The sequence below is a fragment of the Panthera uncia genome (genome assembly GCF_023721935.1).
Source record: "Panthera uncia isolate 11264 chromosome C1 unlocalized genomic scaffold, Puncia_PCG_1.0 HiC_scaffold_4, whole genome shotgun sequence".
NCBI classification, from domain to species: Eukaryota; Metazoa; Chordata; class Mammalia; order Carnivora; family Felidae; genus Panthera; species Panthera uncia.
Genome location: NW_026057585.1, coordinates 65,119,223 through 65,130,278, shown reverse-complemented (window position 1 = coordinate 65,130,278; position 11,056 = coordinate 65,119,223). Strand labels below are relative to the sequence as shown.

The following is an 11,056-nucleotide window of genomic DNA, read 5'->3' as shown; positions in this document are numbered from 1 at the left end:
GAGCATGGCAACATTGCAAGCCAGAAACCTCCCCAAACGGCACCTTCTTAGAGACTGTGGAATATTGTCAATACTTGCTTAAAACTTCAAACTAATGCTTCAAACATACAGCTGATAATCTGAGAAACACTAAGGAATGAACTGGAGCAGGAGTGAGGATGACAAGGAGCCCTGGAACTTCACTATTAACAGCTGGGCATAAGAACACTGAGCACTTGTTCTGACTGACTCACTGCATCTGGAGGCTGGGATGCAAAGCACAAGGGAGTTTAAAGGTATGAGGAAGAATTGCCAAAAGACATTGCTCTTTCTGTGATAGCAGAAATGACTTAATAGCTCCTCTTGTGATAGCAAGTTGCTTAATGTTTTTCTTAGAACCTAACTTTATGCAAATTGTTTTAATGTTGTACTTGTTGGAAAAAGCCTAAAACTGCTTTGGTCTCCTGTTCTGGAGTTCGACAGAACAGAATGGCATCAGTCAACAGTGACAATTAGCTGAGGCCTTTCGGGGCAATGAGGGCCTATAGAATAGGATTTCATGAGACCTGAGTAAGGAGAATCTCTCAAGTCAGGGTCGAAAAAGGAAGCACTTAATAACTTCTATGAAATCAGTTTCAGAATAAAGTCTGTACCACTGGAATACAGAAGTGAAGATAACAGGGCAGAACAATATGATGAAGTCAAACCTAAATCCAACAGAACAGGTTAAACATGAAAGTGAATTCAGAGTCCTGTCTCTCCACCCCCACCCACACTCTTGCTGCTGTTCCTAAGTATGGTCTGCATTCAGGGCTATAGCTTCTGCATGGCAGCTACAGAACAAGGTCTCCCTGGAAAAAGAAGACCTGGTGCCCTAGTGCATCTGTAGCATTGGAGATGACTATCTTGTGGGACCACCAGGTAGGAAGGTAGGTGTGGACCGCCCCCACCCCCCAAAAAAAGGGAGGTAGGAGTGGAGCCGGAGAGGAAGTGCTCCCCCCACAATGGGTCTCTTTTCCTTTCAGTCTCCCTGGGAGACCTCTGGGGCCAGAGAAGGCCTGCACCTAAGTAGATGGAGCACTGGTCTGTTAGGAATACATCTCTTTCTTGTAAGAAAGTGTTCAGGGGAGGTCCCTGTTTGGAGCATCAGAGAAAAGACACAAGGTGGAATTTTCCTGGCCAATATCCACTTCCAGGCAAAGGGAAAATGACTAAACATATCTTAGGCTTCAGTTGGAGTGTTCTAAGGAACCCTTGACTTGGGCCAGGGGAAAAAACCAGCACTTAGACTATACTTTGGACAAATAGAGAATGTCAAAATCAGAATCCTAACCCCTGGGATAGAGACCACAGGTGACATAAAAACAGATGTGGAGAAACATTCCAAGACCAAAAAGAAATCACTGGCTGTGAAGGCATAAATAGTGCTTCCGTGAACTAAACTTCAAATCCCAAATCCACAGATTAACAAAAACCCACAGTTACTAAACTGTCCCCAAATTATTATATGTAGATTCAGGCAACACAGGTCTTCTGAGCTGAGCCTCCAAGTTTGCTCTCTTAAATACATGTAGTCAGAATTTTCAGCCATAGGATGGCATCCCTTTCATTTGAGAAGGGGACCCAATATCTAATACTAAAACATTAAAAGAGTGAAATAGTGGAGCAAGGTTTTATAGAGGCTCAGAGTCCATGGGGTGACTGATCAGAGTTTGGTGATAGACAAGGTGCTTAAAATACGAAATAACAAGGTCCAAACGTATGGTGGAGTGGAGGGAGGGAAAAGCAGGAGAGAACTGTGTTCAGTGTACACTGAAGGATCAGCGACATGGGAGCTGGTATCTGCCCAAATGCAAACCTAACAGCAGTTCCCTGCAGCTGGGCGAGATACCAAAGTCCTGGTACTGGTCCTCTTCACACTATCTCTATATTCACATAATGTGCTTAAACAGTTTCCCCTGTTGCATGGGAACAGCAAATACCTCCTAGGTGGAACCCGGAAACCCGAGGGAGCAGCAGTAAATAAGTATCTTGCATATATGTCGAATGCAGTCCTCAAACACATCTTACATTTTAGTAAAGAAGTCAGAAAGTACCAACAAAGATGATATGCTTTTTTTCCTACAACAATGTTTAATCTCCATGCTGAGAAGTCCCATTTAACTTATTTCCCCCATGCCTTTTAAAATTAGGTGACAGAGTAGAAATCCAGTCATGAAAATAAAAAGGCAGAGGTGGATGAGCCCTGGCTCAATGAGACATATCAAATACATAGCATCCTGGTGTCACAGGGCAGACAGAACTGTCCTAGACAGTGTGGGGAAAAGATGGGCACTCGAGAGGTAAAAATTCTACTTCGTGATCACTCACACTTGAACGGTGCATTAGTCATTGAACAAGGGCGAGGTGAAGGGGACAAGGGAGGGTGGTAGAGTTGTAATTCTCTATGAGGGGTGGGAACATATACTCATGGATGGGAACTTTTAAGTAGCTATGTTTATTATTACTTTTTTCCAGCAATCTTGCAAGAGGCAGAGTGTGACACTGAATTGAGTGAGACGAGCGTGTAGGTGGGTTGGCGAGGAGCCCTTCTCTTGACGCAGGCCTCTGGCTTGTCAAGGAATGGCTGGTTCCACTGCTGGGCTGTGTTTACTCTTTTGCTTCAAGGAAAAGGGTTTCTTGAGGGAACAACTTTACCTCCAATAGTGATTTATTTGGGTCCAGCTGGGTTACCTAAAAAGAAAGAAAATATATTCAAAAGACTGGCACAAGCACTGTTTTCTCCACATGGCATTCAGATCTTGTCTGTGCAACCTGACTCTCAGTCTGCTAAGCAGCGGCATGAACATTTCCAAACCTGTTCTCTTATTTGATCCTCACAATAAACCTATGATGTAGGTAGAGTTATTACCATCTTATAACAGAGGAAACCAGGCTCATAGAGGTCGAATCTCATAGTTGAGTGGAAAAACTAGCATTTGACCACAGGGCAGGCATAGCTTCAGGAGACTGGACCTCTTCCTGGGCAAGTGGAAGGTCCTTGCCTCCTACATAGCTCAGCTTGGCTGACAGGAGCCCCTAAGGAAAGGGTGTTGGCTGAACAGCTGGTTGGCACTCCTGGGAACTTTTGCTTGATTAACTCCCCACAGCATGGAAGGACTTTTCTGCTTGGTGGGAAAAGAGCTAAGCCTTTGGGGCTGATATGGCTAAACCTCCCTGTAGTAAACTGGACAATGTGTATTCTGCCATGCCCAAAGATCAATATCCTCCACTGAGGACACTCTCCCTAGGAAGGGATATCAACAATCTCCTTGGTGGGGTGGGAGGATTTTTAGTTTGAAAAAATGAGTCAATGCCACAATAAGACTTTATATTTTAGAAATAAAAAAAATCATTATTTTATAATATGAACTGTTGGGAGTAAAGCTAGACAAAATCTTGGGTCAGTTGGGATAGGCTAATCATACAGGAACTCTATATTAGGTTTATGACCCCTTAGGCCAGGGCAGGGTGGAGGATTTATGAATCTGAGAGTGAGAGAAAGAAACAAAGTTTTCTTATTTATCAGAAGGGAATATAAATTTTAAAAAGTTAAGAAATAGTAGTGTAGTGGAAGGGACAGTGGGGCTCTGGAACCAGAAAGATTCTGGTTTCAATCACAGCTGTGTTGGCTATTAGCTTTGTGGCTTTGAAGTTAATATGAACCTTGCATGACTGATGTGTGGATTAAATGAGAAAAAAATACATAATTAGCACAGTGTGTGGCACAGAGTAGGTGTTCAGTGAAGGCTCCTGTGTATGTGAGTAACCGTAAGAATGGACAGACAGATCAATGGATAGTTCTGAGTGTGTGTGATGGGAGGCCAGGTAGTCTGCTATGTGAGAGACAGGGGCTCTGGGCCAGCAGTCTGCAGAGTGTACAGCATTTGAAGCCAGCAATCTTGTCCTCTGCTCAACTCAAGCCACACCTAATGAGATGGCTCTGCTTGTTTTCTCCTAGCCGAGGGGGATGGGGTCCCTGAGAGGCTTGGTGTCACAAGCAGGCTGGCGAGCTGAAGGAGGAACACGATCTTTGACTGTATCCAGATGGAAACCTGGTATGCCCAGGAGGGTCATTAAGGAGACACAACCACCTCCAGAATCCTCTCTGCTTATACAGACCCCAGAGCAAAGGGGCTCTACTGGTATCTCTTGGGTTCTGGGCAGATGGGCAGGCAAGACAGTGGGGAGGGCCCAGCCTGCTGTCTGTCTTCCAATGCACAGGGGGCAAGCTGCTGGCAAATGTTTACCCACTTCCCCAATTAACATACAATATTGTGCTGTCTTTTGTCAACAGAGCCTCTGCTTCAGACTCGGTATTTTTTGCCCAGCTGCTTTGTCTATTGTTCTTAATTAACATGCCAGAGCTCTTCCGGCATCTTCTACTTTGTTATTTGTAGTTTGTAAATATGATGTTTGTTGGGAGAAACCATAATCATAATAGTGCCAGAACTATGCAGACTGGCAGAAAAATTATGCTATAAAGCAAAACAGGCTGGGAGGCTGCCTGCTCCCTGCTCCCTCCTTGCACCCTGCTTAAGTTGTCAACATGCAAGGTCAGAGGTTCAGAAAACATATCCAGTTTTCTTAGACTCAGTGTCCAAGAAAAGTTAAGGGATTTTCTCTGTTTTTTGGGGTGAGATGGCTGAGGCTCGAAAAGGAGGAAAATAAAGTTTCTCAAATCCTGTTACATGCCAGGGACTTTATATTATCTCATTTAATTCCTGTAACAACCATGCAAGGTGGGGGGAGATAACAAAACTGAGACTCAAAGTTGTAGCCACTTGTTTAAGGCCACATGGTAAGGGTCTGTCTATACAGCATAATGGTTAAAAAGGCTGAAGCAAACTTAGATTCAAATCCTTGCTGTCACTTTACTAGCTATGGGCCTTGAAGAAATTATAGAACCAGAGAGCCTAGGTTTTCCCATCTTTAAGATGAGAATAATCAGTTTCGCATTCATAGGTTGGTGTGATGGTTAAATGGAATATTAGTAAAGTGTCTGGTACACTGCCCAAGCCAGTACTTGCTCAGTTGGTGGTAGCCATTACTGGCTGGAATGTTGCCTTGGGGAGGGGTCCTGGTCTAACCTCAGAGCTGGAGCTTTCCCCTGAGGCCTCTTGGGGCCCAGTCTGCACCAGGCTGCCTTCTTATTTCTGCCCTGCTGCCCTTGGGTAATGCCTCAGTATCTGGAGACCCCCTTTGATAGCCTCAGTGGGGCTGTGCTGAACTACTTCACAGCAAACATGGCTATTTGGGGGCTGCTCCTTCTGGTACCCCAGATCAGAAGCACTATTTTTTTCTTTGAAGATCATTTTAAGACAGGAATTTTCAAAATGAACAAGGACAACCTCTGCTTCCATTTTTATTTGACTGTCTTGGACAAAAAGACTGTGGGGAACCTAGGGGGATGAAGTTTTCCCCTGCAAGATAGATGGCCCAGTGTTCTGGGTCCCACTTAAGAAGGCTGTGGGGGCACCTGGCTGGGTCAGTTGTTGAGTGTCCCCGACTTCGGCTCAGGTCATGATCTCATGATTCTTGAGTTCGAGCCCCACATCGGGCTCACTGCTGTCAGTGCAGACCCTGCTTCAGATCCTTTGTCTCCCACTCTCTGCCCCTCCCCCCTCTTGCACTCTCTCTCTCTCTCTCAAAAAAAAGAAAACATTAAAAGAAGGAGGAGAAGGAGGAGAAGGAGGAGAAGGAGGAGAAGGGGAAGGGGAAGGGGGGGAAGGGGAAGGGGAAGGGGAAGGGGAAGGGGAAGGAGAAGGAGAAGGAGAAGGAGAAGGAGAAGAAGAAGAAGAAGAAGAAGAAGAAGAAGAAGAAGAAAAAGAAGAAGAAAAAGAAGAAGAAGAATGTAGAGCATGCCAGAAGGGACCTCCAGGCAGGGAAGAGCCTAAAAACCACATTCTCTGAGAAATGGCTGAAGAGTGGGAGAGAGAGGAACTGAGACGTGGTGGTGGTGGTTGCTGCTACAGGGGAAGGGCTACCCGAAGGACTACCAAGTAGATCACATGTGTTATTCATGTTATTCACTGTGCCAATGGGCAGAGCTTGGACTGGTGGGCTAAAATCGCAGGGGAAGCAGAATTCAGGTGGTCAGAAAGAACTTTTTAACAGAGCAGCAGCTGCTGGTGTGCTACTGTGCTACTTTCTTCTTCCTCCTTCTGTTGTTTTCTTCTTGTTCTTCATAACCATCGTCATAGCAGCAACTAGCATTTACTGACTGAGTACCTACAATGTAGCTAGAACCGTGCTAAGTGCTTTATATAGAGTACCTTAACCATTCCTCAAAAAGTCAAATGAAGTAGGTATTATTATTGCCATTTTATAGTTGAAGATACCATGGGTTATCCTGCTCAAGGTACAGATAGAATAAGATCTCACACTCAAGTCTGTCTGACTCCAAAGCTCATAACCAGAATGCTTCTGACTAACATGTCAATAGGCTGCCTTGTGGAAGTGGAGAAGTAGGGAGGGGAGGGGAGAATGAGTACATTCTCTGTTGACCCTCAAAGCATTCAAATAAGGGTATATTTGAGAAGATCATGAAGATAATAATAATGGCTAACATTTATTAAGCATTCATTTTGTAACGGGCATATTCCAAGCATTTTACATTTATAAGATAACTTAATTCTCATACTAATCTTCTGAAGTAGGTATAATTATTATTCCCATTATACAGATGAGAAAACTGATCCATGAACACATTAAGTAACTCACCCAAAGTCTCAACGCTATTCAGGAAAGAGCCAGAATGTGAATCTAGCTTTGGAATCCATATGTAGAACCACTAGAATATTCAGCCCGAGGTGTGGCTACGAGTAGGATCCACCCAGACAAAAAAGTTGGATGAGATGGCCCTGAGGTTGTTTCTAACCAAGCTTCCAAGAGAGAAGATCTTCACTTTAAGAATGGCAAAAGATCAAGGGTCAGGAAAAAAAAAAACCCTGAAATGTTTATAAAATACGAATACAAAAACCCAAACTGAGCTTGTGTTCTGCCATTTACTTGGGACTTTACTGAATTATTGACTCTCTAAATCAACAGAGAAACCCACCCTTTGGGACTCCTTGGGAGAAGAGGCGCATTCTCAGATAAGAGATATGGCCTGACTTTGTCTGTTAGAAAAGGAAAGTCAGTCATTTTGACATTTTATTCATTATACTTAGGAAAAGTGAATAATATATATTCTTATTAAATTAATATTTTAGCAATTCATCTTTGTGAAACTTATGTTAGCAAAAATGGAACAAAGCTATTCTTTCCTAGATCAATTTTCTCAGCAGTTTGAACTTTCATATACATCTTATTTCTATTACTTCCCTGGGCCTCAGTTCCTTTTTAAAAAAAGTCTAACATTGCTATTGAGAAAAATGTGAATCAATGTGACAGAATCTCATCCAGGCCACACCAAGTGAGTCCCAGAATGTTAGGGGGAGAAAGTTCCTTAAGTGCCAAAAGTCCAACCCCTTCATTTTCCACAGGTTGCCCACCTGAAGCTCAGAGAGGTCAAGTGACTTGGCCCAGGTCACACAGTTGATAAGAAGCAGAAGTAGTACTCTACCCTAGAATTTCTGACTTCTATTTTGGGGTTCTTTCTAGCCACAACATTCTGCCTCTCACTTAAAAAAAAAAACGAGCATAAATATACTACTACTACTACATTGGGGGCTACCTCAGAGCAGGAGCTGAGTGATAATAAAATAATAATAGTGGCAATATATGCATAGTACTTTATAGTTTACAACATATTTACACAAACATTGACTCACAATCATATAAGATAGATATTATTATCAGTTCTTGTTATTTTACTTAGTTTTGTTAACAAAATTAATGCTTTTATTTTGAAACTGAATGAAGATAAATTTGAATCTAATATTTTCACATTTAGGAAAAAATGCTAGCTTCAACAAATGTTGCTGGAACAACTGAACACTGACAGGCAAAAAGACTGGATCTAGATGCAGACCTTACATCTTTCCCAAAAAATTAACTCAAAATGGATTATAGACTTAAAGGTAAAACACAACACTAGAAGATATTCCTAGAAGATAACATAGGACAAAACCTAGATGACCTTGGCAATGGCTTTGATTTTTGAGATACATCACCAAAGGCACAATCCACAAAAGAAATAATTGATAAGCTGGACTTCATTAAAATTAAAAACTTCCGTGAAACACACTGTCAAGAGAATAAGAAGACAAACCATAGACTGAGGAAAAATATTTGCAAAAGACACATCTGATAAAGAATGATTATCCAAAATATACAAAGAATTTTTAAAACTCAACAATAAGATGAACAACCCAATTAAAAAATGGGCCAAAGAGCTTAAAGACACCTCATCAAAGAAGATCTACTACAGATGGCAAATATGAAAACATGCTCCACCACATCATATGCTATCAGAGAAATTCAAATTAAGATAAAAATGAGATACCACGACATACCTATTAGAATCGCCAAAATCCAGAATATTGACAACACTAAATGCTGGTGAGGATGTGGAGCAACAGGAACTCTCATTCATTGCTGGTGGGAATGGAAAATGGCATAGCACTTTGGGAGACATGTGGTTTCTTACAAAACTGACCATATTCTTACTATATAATCCAGTAATTGTACTCCTTGGTATTTACCCAAAAGGAGCTGAAAACATGTCCACACGACAATCTACAAAAGTCTGTACACAGATGTTTATAGCACCTTTATTCACAATTGCCAAAACCTTGGAAGCATCTTAAGATATCCTTCAGTAGGTGAACAGATAAATAAATTGTGATACATCCAGACAATGGAATATTATTCAACACTAGAAAAATGAGCTATTAAGCCATGAATAGACATGGAGGAAATCTTAAATGCTAAATCAAAGAAGCCAATCAAAAAGGCTACATAGTGTATGATTCCAACTATATGACATTCTGGAAGAAGCAAAACTATGGAGACAGTAGAAAGATCACTAGTTGCCAGAGGTTGGGATGGGTAGAGGGGATGAATAGGCAGACCACAGAGGATTTTTAGGACAGTAAAAATACTCTGTATGATGCTATAATGATGGTTATATGTCATTATACATTTGTCCAAACCAATAGAATGTATAACACCAAGAGTAAACTCTATATAAACTATATACCTCTGAGTGATAATGATGTGTTAATGTAGGCTCATCAGTTGTAACAAATGTACTACTCTGGTAGGGGATGTTGATAACAGAGAATGTTGATAATGGATAATGGGGGAGGATATACATGTAAGGGAGTATATGGGAACTCTCTGTACTTTCTGCTCAGTTTTGTTGTGAACATAAAACTGCTCTAAAATATAAAGTCTTAAAAAAACATGCTAGGTTGCATTTTTTTGAAAGCTCCCAATGTATTTTAATAGCTCATGAGGGAAATGCACTGCAGTAGTACTTGAAAACCATGCATTGGGAATTAGCCACATTCTGTAGATTAGGAAATGAGATCCAGACACTGTGTTTGCCTATGATTGCACAGCATAAATGGTAGAGGCAGAACCAGAACCCAAGCCTTCTGACCTGTTTGTTTCCTTATAATTTCCATTATAACTATTCCCCCACCTCCTTCATGTGGTATAACTGTGTTCTCACTCTGTGAGTTACAGGCTTAAGGTTCAGTGTGTGGAATGGGGAAACAATAAACCACCAGTGGTTTCTATAATTTATTCTTGTTTTTAGAGTAAAATTTGCATTTCTGAAACTTCCGGCATCTTCAAGGGGAGAAAAGCTCTGTTCTCATATTTTCTGTAGTATTTGGCTGCTCTCCTCTGGGAGACCAATACCACCACTTTCTAGACTGTGTGCTGGCAGCACTGTGTGCAGAGGAGCCTTGCACAGCCTGATCCCCAGGAGCAGTCCCTTTGCTACACTGGCAGAAAGTTCACAGTCTTTCTGTAGCCCACACAGACAACAAACAGTAGAATCTCATCCATACCCCTTCTTCCTTCTCCTCCCTCCCACAGATGTGAAAGACAACCAGGTACCATCCTCTACGTCTCTGCAAGCACTCATCACACAGTCTCTGCAAGCACTCACTCACCTTTCAGCCCTCAGCAAGCTCTCTCTCCTCCACATTCCTCTGTACTGACCGCCATGGCTGTATATTTATAATGGTGTCAGGATGTAATGGGCCAGGATGTATAGGTTCCAGTTCTGGCTCTAGTGGTGGGACTTTGGACAAATCACTTTTCTTCTCTAAGTTTTAATTTTTGCATTTAAAAAAAAATGTGGGGGGGCAGTGTAATGATTCACTGAGGTCAACTGGGCTGCAGTTGAGCTTTGGAAACAAACACATGGGTTCAAATTCCAGCTCTTGGCCATGCTCTAAGATGCTTAGAGATCCAGTTTCCTTCTCTATTGGGTGAAAGCATTGTTGTAGGGATTAAAATAACTATCATAGAGCCTCACACATGGAAGCAACTATAATTCAATGTCTTCTTTATATCTTAGTAGATGTCATTTGTGTGGTGTGAGCTCCCCAATGATCTAGGGAGGGAGACTTGGGTTGGATTCCTTTGCTAAAACCTCCTAACTCTCTGATGACCATCGATAAGTTACTTAATTTTCTGGTTCATTGTTTATTTATAATAGTGAGACATTTTTGCCACCCAGCATTGTTGTGAAGATTATAAGATGAAGCTTACAATCATGAAGAATTTATTTCATACTCCTGCTTCCACACAGAGGGACTCTGGGATGCTCTCCCCATTTCTCACACAGGGTGAGAGGAGATCTACCTGTTTGGTGAATAGGGTAGAAGAATCTAAACTCAGCCCCTTTTCTGGAGCCAAACCTGCTCTTCTGTTACAAGGGGCCCGCACTGACCAGTTGTATACCCAGGACTGTGTGGGCAAGTCTGTCTCATTTAGGGACAAAGAATGTATCAGTAAGACCCCTGGCTGCAGATCCCAAGCCACAATCTCTGATCAACATGTTCAGTAACAAAGGTGATATTTGTATTCCCCCCGAGTCCTACTCTTTCTGTTGGTCTTATGTCTTTCAATTAGT

General features: G+C 42.0%; 1 protein-coding gene across 6 annotated transcripts in view; it reads right to left on the bottom strand.

Annotated features, from left to right (window-relative positions):
• Positions 1 to 2,453: 2,453 nt before the first annotated feature.
• FAF1 (Fas associated factor 1) overlaps positions 2,454 to 11,056 on the bottom strand; it is a 527,970-nt gene continuing 519,367 nt past the window's right edge. For all 6 annotated transcript variants that reach the window (XM_049618584.1, XM_049618586.1, XM_049618589.1 and 3 more), the window contains one exon: positions 2,454 to 2,712. In XM_049618584.1, coding sequence (XP_049474541.1) covers positions 2,629 to 2,712 — 84 coding nt within the window. In that variant the 3' untranslated portion in view covers positions 2,454 to 2,628. The remainder of the gene's footprint in view (positions 2,713 to 11,056) is intronic.